The sequence below is a fragment of the Pseudocercospora fijiensis genome (genome assembly GCF_000340215.1).
Source record: "Pseudocercospora fijiensis CIRAD86 unplaced genomic scaffold MYCFIscaffold_2, whole genome shotgun sequence".
In the NCBI taxonomy this organism is placed as follows: domain Eukaryota; kingdom Fungi; phylum Ascomycota; class Dothideomycetes; order Mycosphaerellales; family Mycosphaerellaceae; genus Pseudocercospora; species Pseudocercospora fijiensis.
The window spans coordinates 2,531,559-2,547,318 of NW_006921533.1; the positions used below are offsets into that span (position 1 = coordinate 2,531,559).

At 48.7% G+C, this 15,760-nt stretch overlaps 6 protein-coding genes across 6 annotated transcripts; 3 read left to right on the forward strand and 3 right to left on the reverse strand.

Annotated features, from left to right (window-relative positions):
• Positions 1 to 2,384: 2,384 nt before the first annotated feature.
• Positions 2,385 to 3,878, forward strand: MYCFIDRAFT_40622 (uncharacterized protein; the record flags this gene model as incomplete). The annotated part of the gene is made up of 1 exon (XM_007924240.1): positions 2,385 to 3,878. One exon carries the CDS (start codon positions 2,385 to 2,387, stop codon positions 3,876 to 3,878), a length of 1,494 nt encoding a protein of 497 aa, XP_007922431.1.
• Positions 3,863 to 5,802, reverse strand: MYCFIDRAFT_150859 (uncharacterized protein; the record flags this gene model as incomplete). The annotated part of the gene is made up of 1 exon (XM_007925105.1): positions 3,863 to 5,802. The coding sequence occupies one exon, from the start codon at positions 5,800 to 5,802 to the stop codon at positions 3,886 to 3,888; it is 1,917 nt and encodes a 638-aa protein (XP_007923296.1). The 3' UTR covers positions 3,863 to 3,885.
• Positions 5,803 to 8,588: 2,786 nt separating this feature from the next.
• On the forward strand, positions 8,589 to 9,460 carry MYCFIDRAFT_59626 (uncharacterized protein). Its single transcript, XM_007924449.1, has 3 exons — positions 8,589 to 8,691; positions 8,796 to 8,902; positions 8,992 to 9,460. The coding sequence occupies exons 1-3, from the start codon at positions 8,629 to 8,631 to the stop codon at positions 9,287 to 9,289; spliced, it is 468 nt and encodes a 155-aa protein (XP_007922640.1). The 5' UTR covers positions 8,589 to 8,628; the 3' UTR covers positions 9,290 to 9,460.
• Positions 9,461 to 10,494: 1,034 nt separating this feature from the next.
• Positions 10,495 to 11,124, reverse strand: MYCFIDRAFT_186279 (uncharacterized protein; the record flags this gene model as incomplete). The annotated part of the gene is made up of 2 exons (XM_007925106.1): positions 10,495 to 10,974; positions 11,026 to 11,124. 2 exons carry the CDS (start codon positions 11,122 to 11,124, stop codon positions 10,495 to 10,497), a joined length of 579 nt encoding a protein of 192 aa, XP_007923297.1.
• Positions 11,125 to 11,524: 400 nt separating this feature from the next.
• Positions 11,525 to 14,508, reverse strand: MYCFIDRAFT_59621 (uncharacterized protein). The gene is made up of 2 exons (XM_007924448.1): positions 14,412 to 14,508; positions 11,525 to 14,358 (listed from the first exon to the last, which is right to left on the reverse strand). Exons 1-2 carry the CDS (start codon positions 14,482 to 14,484, stop codon positions 11,768 to 11,770), a joined length of 2,664 nt encoding a protein of 887 aa, XP_007922639.1. The 5' UTR covers positions 14,485 to 14,508; the 3' UTR covers positions 11,525 to 11,767.
• MYCFIDRAFT_171680 (uncharacterized protein) lies at positions 14,509 to 15,443 on the forward strand (the record flags this gene model as incomplete). Its single annotated transcript, XM_007925107.1, has 5 exons — positions 14,509 to 14,986; positions 15,031 to 15,149; positions 15,179 to 15,237; positions 15,303 to 15,401; positions 15,428 to 15,443. The coding sequence occupies 5 exons, from the start codon at positions 14,509 to 14,511 to the stop codon at positions 15,441 to 15,443; spliced, it is 771 nt and encodes a 256-aa protein (XP_007923298.1).
• Between the last annotated feature and the right edge of the window lie 317 nt (positions 15,444 to 15,760).

Below are 15,760 nucleotides of genomic sequence, written 5' to 3' on the forward strand. Positions count from 1 at the left end.
GAGGGAGGTTTAGGAGGCCGAGTTTTAGTTATAGAGAATCGCAGAAGTCGTAGAATAGTTTACTAATATAGTAGCGAATAGGCAGGAATCGGATTATATAAGGAACTTAGTAAGATTTGTTCGTATTCGTTGCTTTTCGGTTTAAACCGACATATTTAACTATTGCTAGCGATTTGCTTATTCTCCTTCGATATTCGAGTGCGTCTAGCTATCTAGATTCTTAGTATTATAAGGCTAGAATTGAAGTTCGAGTCGTTAGGATATCCTTTCGCTATAAATATAGACCTCGTACGTAACGACGATTTTGCTAGCAAAAAGTAATAATACCTTTATATAAATTAATAGTATAGACCCTAAGCTACATTTCCGACGAAAAAGCATCCTAACCTATAGAACTCTCTACCGAAAACCGGGCCTCGATAGGCTTAAAATATGTTTCTTCCGCGATTACAATCTATCCCTTCTATAATAATACTACTAGCTACTACCGACCGTATCTATACGGAATATAAAAGCTCGACGGCGACGGATACTTAGTATAATAGTAGTTATTTATACTAGGAATTAGCTACGGTCTAGGTTTAATATCCTATAGTACCTAGCGGAAATACTAATCTAAATGCTCCCTTTTCTTCTTATTACGTACCTACTTCCTTATAATAGCGATATGCCCTATATTAGGCTTACCTACTTCTATTGTAAGAAGAGCGCAGTCTGCCTTACTAACGCTCTATAGAATATCCTTATCTATAAGGCGATTAGCAACGTCTCTAGTATTAATATCGTACCTGTATTCGATACGCTTCTTCTTAGCCTCTACCTTCTTAGTAGTACGCTCTTCGCGCTCTCGCTCTTACTTAGTAATAGCGTCTTCTCGAGCTGCTTTAGCGTCGTTACGAGAAGCCTTTAGGAAGGTAGAGAAGGTCTATTATAGTAGAATCTAGCTTTTCTTAATAATAGTAAGTAGGGCGTCTTTATCCTTCTTACCCTTTCTAGCTATATCTAACTCCGCCTATTTCTTCGCCGCTGCCTTCTTCGTAATATTAGCCTTCGTATAGCGCGTAGTAACAAGTACCTAGACTTCTATTTCTAATATTATAGATAGGTCTAATTTACCGTTAATATCGGCTTTAAGGAGCGCTACTCGATCGGCCTCTATTATGCCTTCTAGTAGCGGCACTTCGTTACCTTTACCCTCTTCCGCTATCTTTACTTCCTTATCTTCGCTATCGTCGTCTGCCGCTATATCCTTATTACTATCTAACGCTAGGTTAGCGCCGACACCTGCCTCGTAGCCGCTCGCAATATTAAGCTTAATAATCTTAAAGAGCTCTTCCGTATACTCTAATGCCTCGTCGCGCTATTGCTTATACTTTAGATACTTCTAGAAGTGCTTATTTGTAACCTCTTTATTACTAGGCTTCGGTAGATGTCTATTCTAGCTGCTTATATGCTTTAAATAAGCAGTATACGGATAATACTTCTCTTTAAACGTCCGCTACCGAGCCTTCGAGCCTTCCTACTTAAAATAGAGCTTAAAGTTTATACTTATTTGCGCCGCAATTCTATAGTAGTATTTAAAATAGAAGCTATTGCTATAGTTTAATAGTTACTTATCCTTTAGCTTCTTTACCTCCTTTAAGAAATACACCTTATACTCCGGTTACTAGCGTACAATCTCTAGAAATTCGCTACCTATATCCTTATCCTTATTCGAGTCCTTTAGTACTAACTTTCTCTTCTTTATAGGCGTCTTAGTAACCGCCGCCTTCTGCTTAGAAGGCGTTGTTATTGTCTTCTTCGAAGCGGTTATTGTAGCCTTCTTCGGCGCTATTATTCTCGAGCAATTGCTATATAATAACGACCTTTATTTAGCGCCTAATTATAGTACGTCGAATACGAGATAGACACGTATTACTAAGGCGGCTACTTCCGATGCACGGTCTTTCTAATCTACCGGATTATTTACCTTAAAAAGAGGTGGATTGGAAAATAACGCACCGGTGGATTAATCTACGGTATCTACAATCCACCGATCTACCGACGCTAAAGTAAACACACTCTAAGCTCAGCTAGGCTGCTTGCATCGATAGCGTAGCTTGTTATGGTTCTAGCCTCTTAACCTGGACTGTATTTCAGTCGGATGTAGATAATGGACATAGCAGTTATTATGCCATGAGAGAGGTGGTAGTGTTCAAAGGAAGTGATTGCTGCCTAGTTCTATGTGAGTACTTGTGTCATGTACCCGACTCAATTGAGTACGCGGCAAACACGGCAAACACTAGCTATTCTAATGCAGGTGTGAAACTCTTCCTCTCTCAAGTACTCTCTTCCCCGACATCCACCTTGTGCTGTTTCAAACACCTTTGAACCAAATCGCCACCATGGCACAGGTACCTCTCAAGAAAGACTCAAAAATCGTGATAATCGGCGCTGGCGTATTTGGTCTCAGCACAACACTGCACCTCCTCAAACGAGGCTATACCAATATCCACATCTTCGACCGACAACCCTTCGACATCAACCAATATGACGAAACCCAAGGAGCAGATGGAGCATCCTGTGATCTCAATAAAATCGTCCGGGCGTCCTACGGCGGCGAACAACTCTATCAAAACCTAGCATTCAAAGCAATGCCCGAATGGGAACGGTGGAATAAAGACCTAGCAGCGACACCAAAATCGCAACTGCCAAAATCCCTCAATCCAAATATCCCACTCTGGCATAACTCGGGCTTCCTCCGTCTTAGCAAAAATGGTCTGGAAGCGAAAGAAATCGAAACACAATCCAACTTCCCATCTTCGATAAACCACACGCAATACCGCATCTCAGACCCCAAACGCAGAGCCGAAGCCATAGATCTCGGAATCCCATCAACAAAACTCGACCCTTTTAGCCGTCTCCCACGCAATCTCCCCGTAGACGGAATTCTAGACACAACAGCCGGTTACGTCCTCGCCTCACGAGCTTGCGCATGGGCACTCCATCTAATCCGAAAGTCTGGCTACGTAACAACACATTTCGGTCCCAATAACGCTCTTCAATCCCTCATGAAAACCAAGAACAAAATCACAGGAATCGTAACGACTGGGATAGAACGACATACCGCGGATTTCGTCCTCGTGGCTTGTGGCGGTTGGACACCGAGTTTAATTCCCGAAACAGAAGAGATTTTAGAAACGACCGCAGGATCAGTCTTGTCGATTCAAATTCCGAAGGAGAGGAAGGATTTGTGGGACAAATTCGACGAAAAGGTTTTCCCGGTGTGGAGTTGGGGCATGGGGTCTTATTCCGCTCACCCAAATGCCTCTGCTTCTGAGAATGAAAATATAGGAGGCCTCTACGGCCTTCCCCTCACACCCGAAGGAATTCTAAAAATCGCGTTCAGAGGTGCGAAATGGACATCTTATACCCGTCGTTCATCAGTCGGGAAACAACTCTCATACCCGCAGACACAAACCGACAAGATTCCTCTCGAAGCAATGCGCGTCATTCGCTCCTTCGTTTCGGAAAACCTCCCGGAACTTTTAGACCTCGATCTCACAAATCTTCGGTTGTGTTGGTATACTGACAGCGTGGACAACTCCTTTCTGATAGATTACGTGCCCGGCGTGGAAGGTCTTGTTGTCGCGAGTGGGGGAAGTGGACACGGATTCAAATTTTTGCCGGTTTTGGGGGAGCATGTTGTGGATGTCATCGAAGGGAAGGACACCGAATATACGAGGTTGTTTAAGTGGAAAGGTGTACCGCAAGGAAGAAAGAATGGATTGGAGGAAGGACCTAGTGGTTGGAGAACGTTGGACAAGCAGAGGATGGTTGGAAATAAGGAATGGAGGGAAGGATTCTCAGATGGTACTGCTGTCACAAGTAAGCTGTGAGAGATATTCATTCAGACGAGCTCTGAGCGAGGCCCTCGAGCTGTTCTTGCTTCGCTTCTTCCTTCTCATTCAAATACTTCTCCCAAGCCTGTTCAACGTTCCTCCTCGCCCATTTAGCCCTCTGCTCAAAGCCTTCGACTTTATTTCTTTCGTCTTCCGCGACTTGAAGGACATCCCAGCATCGATCGTCACCGGCGTTCGCTAAGGCAACGGCAAGATCCTCTAAAGTCCCGAATCTCGGCATCCATCCCAGGGGCTGCATATCCGTGAAGTGTCGGAAAGCCCATTCCAGCATTTGATGGCCTATATCGTACTGCTGTTTGGTGTAGGTAGGATCCGAGGATTCTTTTGCCTTCCGTAGAGCCGTCCTGCCTGCTTCCATAAAGACAAGGATCAGGCGATCATAGGTGATCGAGGTAGGAATGACTCGAAGTGCGAGGAGCTCTGAAACCAGGAATGACGCGCGTTGGGCATCTGCTGGAGTGGAGACTCGACAGCCCTTCAGGAGTAGATTGAAAGTCTCGACGTTGGCAAAAGACTTTTGGGCCCCTTGGGCCATCGGCGCGAAAGTGTGTATGAGCTTGTAGACTTTCATGGCTTCATCAAGATTCTTCTGCTCAACATAGCATTCGATGAGGAGGTTCAGAATTGCTATTGAGATCTTGCGACCTTGCTGGTGCAGCTCTCGCAATGTTAGTAGTGCGTCTTTTACTAGATCGGGCTTGTCTCGCAGATACAGGAACAAAGCTCGTGTCTGTGCAACGGTCGGCTCCAGCTTCTCCATGGGCATGATTGTGAGAATGCTCATAGCTCGGTTGGTATCGGGAGGTTTCGCAGAAAGGTATGCTTGTATGAGAAGCTCGAAATGAATCGGCTTGTATGCGGTCCCTCTCTTGCTGAGGTGCGCGAACACTTCCGTCCCCATCGCAGCGTCTCCCACTTGGGCTGCGGTTGCCAATACGTTCAAACAAACTCCAGAAGAGGGGTTGAGGTATTCCGTATTGACCTGGCTCGTCCAGACAAATGATGTCGCATCGTGATGTCGATATTCGCTGGCTTTATCAAGCAAGAAACTCCATACGTTCCTCCTCAAATTGCGCTCTCCGGTGTCGTAGCGCATGCGCATTATTCGGTATGCCTCCTCTACCTCACCTGCTTCGCACAGCATGAAGACAGCCATATCGTACAGCCACGGTTCCACGTGCAGCTCATCCTGTCTCATCTTGTCCAGTCTGAGGAGGCCTTGCTCAAACAGTGCTTCTCTGAATAGCCCAGCAACCACGTCGTGTGCGCCATCTTCGCTGAGCTGATACCACTTCTTTCCCATATATTCCAGAATATCTGACCTCAAAAGATGGTCCAGATGTATACTCAAGACCTTCAGTACAGCATGACAAGTACCCACATCCGGCTGCAAACCATCAGCTCTCATCTCCTCCAATAGCTCTGATACGCGCCACGCAGCGCCATCCTCGTGATGGACATTTGCCGCAATCAGCGCATTGTAGATTTGCACATTCGGCTTCTCACCGCGCTCTTTCACCAGGTATTCAGCGATGTATCGGCATTGCTTCGCATGCCCCTGTGCAGCTGCAGCTCGAAGTCGGCCGTATATAAAATCGGTTTCGTCTTGCTCCAGTTCTGGAGGCACCGGCCTATATCTTTTCCTAAAACCGCGAGCCCGTTTGTGTGTTCCTAGATGATCAAAGATATGTTTGCCAAGGTATTGAGCTGAGGCATCGTATCGTACTTCAGCGATGGCTTCGGATTGCCTTGTAGACGTGGAGAATCGCAAAAATTGCCGCTGTCGAATCGGGCGCTGCGTCCGTTGCAGGAACCGCGCAGCGGAAACAAGTGATGCTGGCGTCCATGAAGGACATAGACATTGCCAGAGCGGGTCAATGGCGACTTTGACGGCGGTCATGTCATGTTGGTGCTGCACTGCTGATGCGATATAGGTAGAAATGGAAAATTGACGATTCGGGGTTCACGTTTAATGTGGGTCAGTCACGTGAAAGCGGCCAATGCCTGAGCTTAAGTGGCATAGGCCGAAGATCGCTTTGCTTTTAAAACCTAGCATTGATCACTGCAGAGTGCAGACTAGTGGTTACGTATCTTCTCTACCACAGAAATACTTCTCTCGCCCTCATGACAGCAAGCAATTCTCGCAAAGCAGGAGCTCGGGAGTCTCCGAGTCCAATTTCCTGTCTCGCTCGCTTAAATACCCCCTCTAGATCTTCTATCATGCCACTATATGCCCCTTCCATCTCATGTTTCCAATGTCTATCGACCTTGAGCTTGAAGGTCCCTAGATCGAACTCACCCAGCCAGCGCCCAGAATGCAAGATGAATCCAAGCAGTACGACGATACGGATATTCTCGTGCAGAGCCTGGTATCCTTTTGTCCGAACGAGAAAGGTCTCAACTTCACAATCGCCGTCCTCGTTGAATCCTTGAAGATGGAAGCGACATCTTCGATAGAAGAGAGGTAGGATCTCTGCTCGAAGCTGGGCGTTCACGAGGGCGAGAGGCGGCTGCCAATAACTGCGACCAGAGTATATATTGTGATATTGTTCCAGCGTGACAAGTGTCGGAACTGTATCCAGATAGTGTTGTAGGACCAGTAAACGCAATTCTTTCGGTAGTTTGAGCAAGAGACATTCGCCCTTAGAATGCGAAACATCCGAGCTGGATGACGAGCCATCGTTGCTGGATGACTCACGTTCCAATTTCGAGACACCCGGACACTGCAGACCCGCAATCGATGCTCTCAATGCTGCCTTGAAGGTATATGCATCGGCCATATTTGCCTACTCCGGCTTGGTCACCCCAAGCACCTCTACAAGACGACGTAAGGTGTCGACTATGAGACGATCAGAACGCTCGGCTTGTCTGGCGTCGTCCACGATGTCCTCGATCTGCTTGATGTAGATCGGAGGGATACTGTTGTACCAAAGATGTGGCCCAAGAATGCTGAAAGACTTGAAGTCGAAATCAATAGTTCCTCGAAAGTCCAGAATGCCGAATCTATGCTTGATGGTAATCTTCCACAGATTACTTGCGATGTCTCTACTCTGCTCAGCAATATCCAAGAATTTTGAAACCTCAATCCGCGCTCTTCGATAATGCAGGGCGAGTAAGAAGCGATTTTGTCGATAAAACAATGCCAATGTCTCCTTCCGTAGCTGCCGAGAGACTTGTGTAATTGCTGGCTGTTGGGCCTGAGTGAGTTTCACATCACCACCAAAAATCGCTGGCGGGACAGAAAATTGCAGGAAAGAAGGGCTGTAGCAGCCACCAACAGTCGGTGATCCTTGGTTCTGGAAGAGATGCTCGAAGATCTCTAGCCTTAGCTCTGTTGGCAGCTCTAGCAAGCCTGAACGCGCCATGCAGCTCTCGACGGAGAGTGGACCATTGAGTCGATGTTAAATGACTGGGAGGAGCAGTAATGACTTCGATGGCGGCGCATGTGCCACGGAGAACAAAGGTGTGCTCACCGCACATCGGAGCAAAACGACGCTAGCACCGATCGGGAGTTGAGGTGGAGCCGTGACATTAATTACAGTCTCTAAGCATGCCGTGATGGCTGCGAGGTTTGGAAGGAACCAGATGTGTGAATGTGAGAGTTCATTATGATAGCATCATCCAGACAAGACAAGAAAGGGACCACGACAGCCAAACGCCATTCCGGACGCCGATAGCACCATGTCAATGTCGTTGCCATTCGGAGGTATGATACATGATTCGAAAGACTTCAAAGTAAAGCTGGGTATCTGTATACCCATGCAAGCGATCGTTCGCCATGCTCTCACAGCTCAGCATTCGAGATTCTCGTAGAGGGTAGATCATCTCGGTCAGTAAACGATTAATGCTGTCACCTAATCGGTTCACATCGTCGCGTTCCTCCAAAGCTGTGCATCCGAGGGCATCCTCGATCACCCGAAGTAGAGGCAGTGGCTTGTCGTTCACGGGATGAACGAACTCTTGCCTGTTCAGCACAACCCATTCATGACAGTCCACGAGAAGTGATGTCGATCGATGAGCAGTCTCCAAGTAGCGGATCGATATGGTCGTAATGTGTTTGTGGATGGAAGGATGGTGGGAGAGTTCGCGATTTCATTGCCGTATCTGGCTCCTACTTTCTCGATACCGCAGGAGTAGTATGATTGGCCTGTCTTGGTAAAGCTTCGATAGTGCCTCATGGCGTATGAGACTGCATACTTGTAGAAGACCCGGGTGATATGGCTCAGGTCGGCAGTTCCATGGCCACTTGGGTGGTTTGCCCACGAGTATGCACCCGCCTTGGTCCTTGAACTCGAGATCGAAGGCGTAGTCCCAGATCAGAAGCCGGAGTTCCTTGGGAAGATCAAATATGCTCGTAGGGCTCATAACGTTTTGCATTGAAAGCTCAAGCTATCATCAGCAAGCGATCTTGAGGTTGTACAACATCAGGAGGTCGCGAGGAGAGTCGTCGCCGAGAATCGGCTACTAATTATTGGGGGATACAAGATTCACCAGAGCCACAGCGACGATGCTGCTGATGAGCGTTGCCAGATTGTAGTTGAGAACGTGTTGTGATGCAAGAGATTAGGGAATCTCAACCTCAGGCATGCCGGGCCAGCCCGCTAGCGCTGCCAAGACCAGCGTGCGGGAGCTGCCACCCACTTGAAATTCCCTTTGGACATCACGACCACGATCACTGTCGCCGTTAAGCTATCGCCAGCGACATCTTCACCCAACGACCGCAAAGATGTCTCTCGTTTCCGGCGAGAAGTCGAACTTCCAGTTCATCCTGCGTCTCCTCAACACCAACGTGCGTACCCCCGAACACCACCATGCGAGAATGCGACGAACATTCGGTCACGAGAGGCGCGGAAAAGAGACAGGTTGCGACAGAGACTGACGGGAAGCATACAGGTCGATGGCAAGCAAAAGGTCATGTACGCTATGACCAAGATTAAGGGTGTCGGTCGCCGATACTCTAACTTGGTCTGCAAGAAGGCCGATGTTGATCTCAACAAGCGGTACGCCTCCACGAAAACCTGAATCCGAAACCCCACACGACAGGATTCCATTAATGCGTAATGGCCTCGTACTAACACTGCATCCAAAGCGCCGGCGAGCTTACCTCCGAAGAACTTGAGCGTATCGTCACCATTCTCCAGAACCCAACCCAATACAAGATCCCAACATGGTTCCTCAACAGACAGCGCGACATCGTGGACGGCAAGGACGGCCAGGTGCTCGCCAACGGCGTGGACAGCAAGCTCCGTGATGACTTGGAGCGCCTGAAGAAGATCCGCGCCCACCGTGGTCTCCGTCACTACTGGGGTCTCCGTGTCCGTGGTCAGCACTCCAAGACCACCGGTCGTCGTGGTAGGACCGTCGGTGTCAGCAAGAAGAAGGGATAGTGGTCTGCGAGATGTTTTCTGTGCTATGATGGTGTGGTGGGAATGGCGTCTATACTCGGCACATTGCTTTGGGCGTGCTATTATGCATTGATGGATGCACGGGTGGTCTGTGACAGCGGCAGAGACGCAAAAGTAGCATGACCAGAATCCAATCATCAAGTTCAGCGCTCGAATGTACGATGTTCATGATCTGCATACTTGTCAAGTGGAAGGCCACAATAGGTCTGATGGGTAGAACAAGCCGCGCGATGAGAAATCGGGATGTCCCGTTCGTGATGTGCGAAGACTTCGATTTTCGGAACAACGCCGATCCCTTTGCTTTGCCATCGACAGATGCTACGTAGGTCATGTATTCTTTGGACGGATATGAGCAGCGACTATGTCTTGGATGATTGGTATGCTAATCATGGAACCAGAACGGACAACAGGTTACAGCACTTCTTCAACTCACTCTCAGAAGCCTCATCGATTTTCTGAGTTCTCTCCTCGACTTCGCCATACTCCATCTCACCCTTCTGCTCCTCTGGCACCCTAGCTTTATGAAGCCTCACAAACTCCCGCAGTTCATCGACACTCATCCAACCTTTTCCACAACGAAGAATCTCACGGAACTTCTCGTCGACTCATTCCCGATCTTTATCCGCCTTTCCCTCGTCTTCGATCCTCTTCTCCTGCTCTTGGCGGACCTCTTCAGCCTGCTCTGGACCTAGACTTGATTTCACCTTGTCATACTTGGTTTGACTACCTTCTTGCCGGGTAACAGCATCAAGCATGGGATACCAGAGGAGACAGGGGGTCAGAAGAGATGAAATTGAGAAAACTGTGAGGAACTCTAGTACTGCCACGAGATAGCAGCCAAGTCTGCAATACATTGGACTCTTTCCAATAATTGACACGCTATCATACTAAGCTGCAGAAATCTAGGATCACGAGTGGTGCACAGAAGTGATCGGAGCACCTAGCGTCGGGAGCTTTCAGGCACACAATGTTTCTCATGGAACGAGGCAAAGAACCATATTACAAGCATTCGAGGCTCTGCTAAGGGGATGTTCAGGTAATGTATTTACATGCACGCAGTCCATCAGCAACGCGATTCGGAACAGTTGGCATTCGCCACAAACTCGACTCGACCTTCCGAATACCGTAGCCCTCGCAACAATCTGTTCCACGATTTGTAATAGATCAAATCCTTCTGCAGCTGTCGACTATGGCACGAGATTCCACAGCATAGGAACACACTCCCGCAACTCGTCCTCGCTGAGATCCTCCTCCTTCATCAAATCTTCATCCCTGGCCCGTTCCTTTCGCCTGGGCTTGTTGAACTCCACCCTTTCTGCAGGCTTCAGGATCATCCGCTGATACAACTTGTCCAGCTCTTTCCAATTGCCATAGTCCTGATTCTTCCGATCGTCCGGCACCCGAGCGACTTGATCCTTGATGAATCCTTGCATCTCCTTTACCTGCTCCTCACCCCGTGGAAATCCGTGGCCCATTCTGCCCTCAATGTCACGGAATCTCTGATCATTACGATCAAGATCAGGTTGCGATCCCGTCTTGGCCTGGGCTTCTTGCCGTCGCTCTTTCAGCATTCTGTCGGCGGCTGGTCCCATCTGTTTGTATTGCTCCCGCTCATACATAGCCCGCTCCGCAGCACCATATTGCATTGCCTGCTGGAGTGCGGGAGCCTGATGCAAACGTCAGTGAATTCTTGCAACCATAGATTGTGAGAGACATACGTTGGCCTGGGACCATGCCTTGAAGGGCTCTGTGGTCATCCCTGTCGACAATTGATCCTTCCAATCCCTCCTCGCTCTTTCTAATTCACGAGCTTCCATTGTTAGAATTTCTGAACTCATACGAGAGTGAGGGTCGCTTTTATAGCCATCTCGCAAACTCGGCTTCGTATCCATATGGTCAGACACCGCCCATATCGGGTAGATCAGGCCATACCTCGATCTCTGACCTCGGTGCCATTCTATCAGGCCCCAAAGAGCTTCCAGACTGTGCCACATGCAAGCCATAAGCCACGAAGAGGAGATGGGTTGAAAATTGTGCAAATCTCAGCTGACAGGTTCTGCAAAGTATCTGCTTGACACGAGATATGACAGAGTCGATCTCTTTTGAGGGGACCAATGAACAGCGGAAGTTGGGAGTGCGGTCAAGAAGATCCGAATTCCAAACAAGCCCAGTAAGTGTTGTACATCAAGGTAGTTGCGTGTGAGAAAAGACTCGAGTGTCATAATCGCCTATCGATAGGGTTCTTGCTTCGCGACGCTACACTACTTAGTTGTTCCTTCACGACCTCAGTCGTACCATGCACCCGAATATCTTTTCTTGGCTTGGCTCCCATTTCATGTCACGGCTCGGTGGTATTGGAAAAGAACTTGAACTTCAAATGCAATTCATGGTATCGAGCTCACCGTCAGTCCAAAACATCCTTCACTCTCCAAATCCGGAACGCCTTGCCATTCATCAACATTATATCTTGTACACCATTCCTCCGCTCAGCATGATCTTATTGCGATCATTCAGCTCCTGAAGTGCTTTCTGGGCTTCCTCATCCTCAAATCGAGTCTCGCCACCTCGTAGTCTGCCGTTGACAGCTGCGATTAGTGGCTCGACATCTGCAACATCATGAATAAACAGTGGACCGTCAATCAGCTGGCCAAGTGCGGTCTGGAACGTTTGGAGACGAGCCGCTGATATCGGTTCAGGTTCATCGTGCGCCTCTTCTTGTGGTTCATTCTCCTGCGATTCGTCCTGCAGGAGTTGAGAAGCTGGAAGAGAGGACGCCATGCTTGCTTGCGAGCCGTTAACGCCATTCGTCTGAGTCGTGCGCTGCGTGCGTTGCGTTCGTGCTGGGGTCGAGTTGTAAAGATCCTCCTCATTCTGGTCATCATCTTCAGCGCCTGCTCCAGCATTGTTTGAGGAAGCATGGCTGTTGGCACCATTCGTTCTGTTCGTGGCCCTCGTACTTCGACCAGGGGTGCGAGTCGCTCGCCTACCATTCGCTCCTCGATAAGCAACATCCCCACCGTCATCATCATCGCTGCTATCAGATTCGGAATCTGTGTCCATTGCTTCAGGAGAGTGCCTCGCTCTCTTTCGTCTTCTCTTCTCATCTTCAACGACCTCTTTGAAGAGAGCAAACCGAAGTATGCCTTCTGCAATTTCAGCGTCCTTCTCATCAACGCGATTTGACAATCGCGACTTTGCGTGGGCAGTGGCAAGACGAATGAGAGTCTCGAGCGTACGGGCAGTCATAGGTGAAGTCTTTCGCTGATTGCCTTCCATCTCGTCGTTCCTCAGTGCACTGTACGCAGCCACAATATGGTCTGCAGCACCCTTTGTCAAGATGGGCTTTATCCGTGACTTCACGTACTGAATGTACTTTTTGATGAAAGGTATGCTGAGAACTTCTCGGCGCTGGTTCGCTCCTCGACCTCTGGTGATTGTCACGCCCGTGTGCAGCATGGCATCGTACTTTTCGTATGGCTCGGTGGTCTTGTTGGAGTTGTCTCCTTCCTCTTCCAGACCCACGCCGAGAGTCTGGTTGGCCTGCTCGCGAACGGGAGCTCCTTCTTCGGTTCCTGGCTGGCGGTAACGGTGCATTCGAAGAACATGCTCCGAGACTTGTCGATCTCTCATATCTTCGATATCGTCTGTGACAACGAAGAGCAGATCGAAACGTGACAGCAGCGAGTCGGGAAGTGCGATGTTCTTGTGCGGATCTTTGTGGGTGTCGTATTGGCCGTAGATAGGGTTGGCCGCAGCAATGACTGAGCATCGTGCGTTCAGAGAAGTGTGAATTCCGGCCTTGGCGATGGTGACGGTCTGCTGCTCCATGACTTCGTGAATGGCCACTCTGTCCACATCAGACATCTTGTCGAACTCATCGATACAGACGACACCTCGATCACCAAGAACCATAGCTCCGGCTTCCAGACGCCTCTCGCCAGTCTCTTTGTCAGATGTGACAGCTGCTGTGAGACCAACACCGGAAGATCCACGACCAGTCGTGGCAATCGCCAAAGGCGCCGTATTGAGGACAAATCGCAACAATTGTGACTTTGCAGTGGATGGATCACCAACCATGAGAATGTTGATGTCACCACGAAGATGCGTGCCGTTGTCAAGATTCTTCTCCATTCCACCTAGTAGCATGAGCAATATGGCCTTCTTGATGTAGTCGTGTCCATAAATGCTGGGCGCAAGTGATTGGGAGAGCAGATCAAAGACTTTTCGTTGCTTTGAAATTTTGTTGATGTTTCTGATGTCGCCATCGGTGATGACTTGCTGAGCGATGCCTCCCCCGGACTTTGACGAAAGCAGAATCACGTTGTTCGCCAAAAGAATCGTCTTGAAAGTTGAACTGCCCTGACCAGCGTTGCGGTTTCCTAGAGATCGGTAAATTCCAACAAGTTGTATCCGGTCACCAGGCTTCACCCTGTCCACCATATCGTCGTCCATGATCACATCTACACCGCGGGGCAGCTGACCAGCAGGCGCTCGCTCTGGCATCTCTTGTATCGAGACCGTTTGATGGTCCCTATACGTGCAGTATCCGTATTCTGTAACGAGAGGGTTTCCTTCGCCATCTTCTGTAGGATATACACTTGTGCTTGCTGCCCCATTCGCAGTCATCGTTTGATCTCGATATTCCCTGAAGTGAAAGGTGGATTTTCGCTCGTTCCAATGCACACTCTTCACCACCTTAGGTCGCACCAGGGAGCACTTTGTGACAATGCCCTCCAGGGCAACCATGTGATTCAGAAATTGCGAGGATAATGTGCGCGGATTGCAGGCATACTCGCCGAAGCTGCCGACAAATGCGCAGTAGTACATGGTCTCTTCGTCGACTTGCTGTGTGGCTCGATTCCGTAATGTCTGGACGATGTTGAACAGGGCTCTGTCGAATGCTTGCGTCCAGTCGAATGGTTGATTCAGAAGGCCATCGGCCATCTCTCGGTTGTGTTGTCGGACTTCATCGATGCTGACTGTCAATCTCCGCAGCCCGCGATTGAGCATGAGCAAGATCTCAGCCTGGTAGCTTCGCGCTCGCTGATCCTCTGTATGCTGTTAGACGTCTCCTCTTCTCCTATCCAACACCGGCGACACGTACGAGGATCGAGAAACTCCTCTGCAGCACGAATGCGATCTCTGACCGCCTCATCTCGAAGTTGTATGCCGTCCATTGTGTATTTGATGTGTCAATGCAGATGTGGTGGTGCAGAGGAGAAAGGTTGAAAGAGAAACGCCCGCAGTGCGGTTCAAAAGACGCGCCTTCCCAGAAAACGCGAACAATCGCGCTAGTGGCTCTAGCGCGTAACCCCCGTAAGTCCACCACCGCACACCTTCAAATTTCACCTACATCGACCCTGAGACACAGCATTGCTGCAAGAACAGCAATGACGGGAGCAAGGGAAGTAAAGGTAGCGCTATCGAAAGTATCAGTCCGTCCAGTTACAGAGAGCGAGTATCAGAACACGCAAGGTCAAGTCCTACAAGGGGATTCTCCGTTCCCGCTGAACGTAGTAGGAAGCGAAGACACAGTCCATTATCCTAGACGACGTGTGGGCGATGAAGTTCGTATTTGCCAGTCCGAGCATGATGAAGTCAAACTTGGATCCAAAGACAAGTGCCAGAAGCATGACTCCGGTCGAACAATTCTGCCAGGCAGCATAGGGTCGATTCTTAGTCTATTGATTCTGTTAAAGGTAAAACAGATTGCAACTTGTAAGGAGCAGAAAATGACAATGGCGGCGATATGAACAAGCACTTTCACAATCTCGTGTCCAACTTTCACAGTTCTAAAAAGAAGTTGACAAAAAAGGAGGACTGTCACAGGTGTATTCCCAGCGTTATAGGAACCTGTGGACGTCAATATAGTGTCCGATGAGAGCAGGATTTGAACCTACGCCTCCGAAGAGAATAGATTACAACCAATGGTTCTAGTCTATCGCTTTAGACCGCTCAGCCATCTCACCTTACCGTGTTGACTGGGCGGTGAAAGGATTTTCAATGTGAATATGTTGGAATTTCTGACTCACGGTGCGTCGGCTAGCCGCTGCGCCCATGTCTATGCGCCTGAGACCTTGAAGCGAGCTACCAGGTTGTCTTGCATGTCAGGAAATTTAGCGTACCACTGTTGTAAACAGTGGTTTACTTCCGGAGGGCGTTATCTATTGACTCGGTATAGTTTGCCTAGTATTTGACGGTGCTTTTCCTCTTCTAGTACCGTAATAACCTTCTCGGTTATACTTCTAGTTCTAACCTTATCTCTATAGCTCTTTCTTATATATAGATCTAGCTCTTTCTATAATAGCGCAAATAGCACCTTCTTGTTGCTATTATTCTTATCGCTATACTACCTATCTTGTCTAAACTAGTGCCGCCGTTTAGGCCGGATCGCATACTATATAATATAATCGATATTTAAGAATAGCTATTTAATATACTAGAGTATAGATT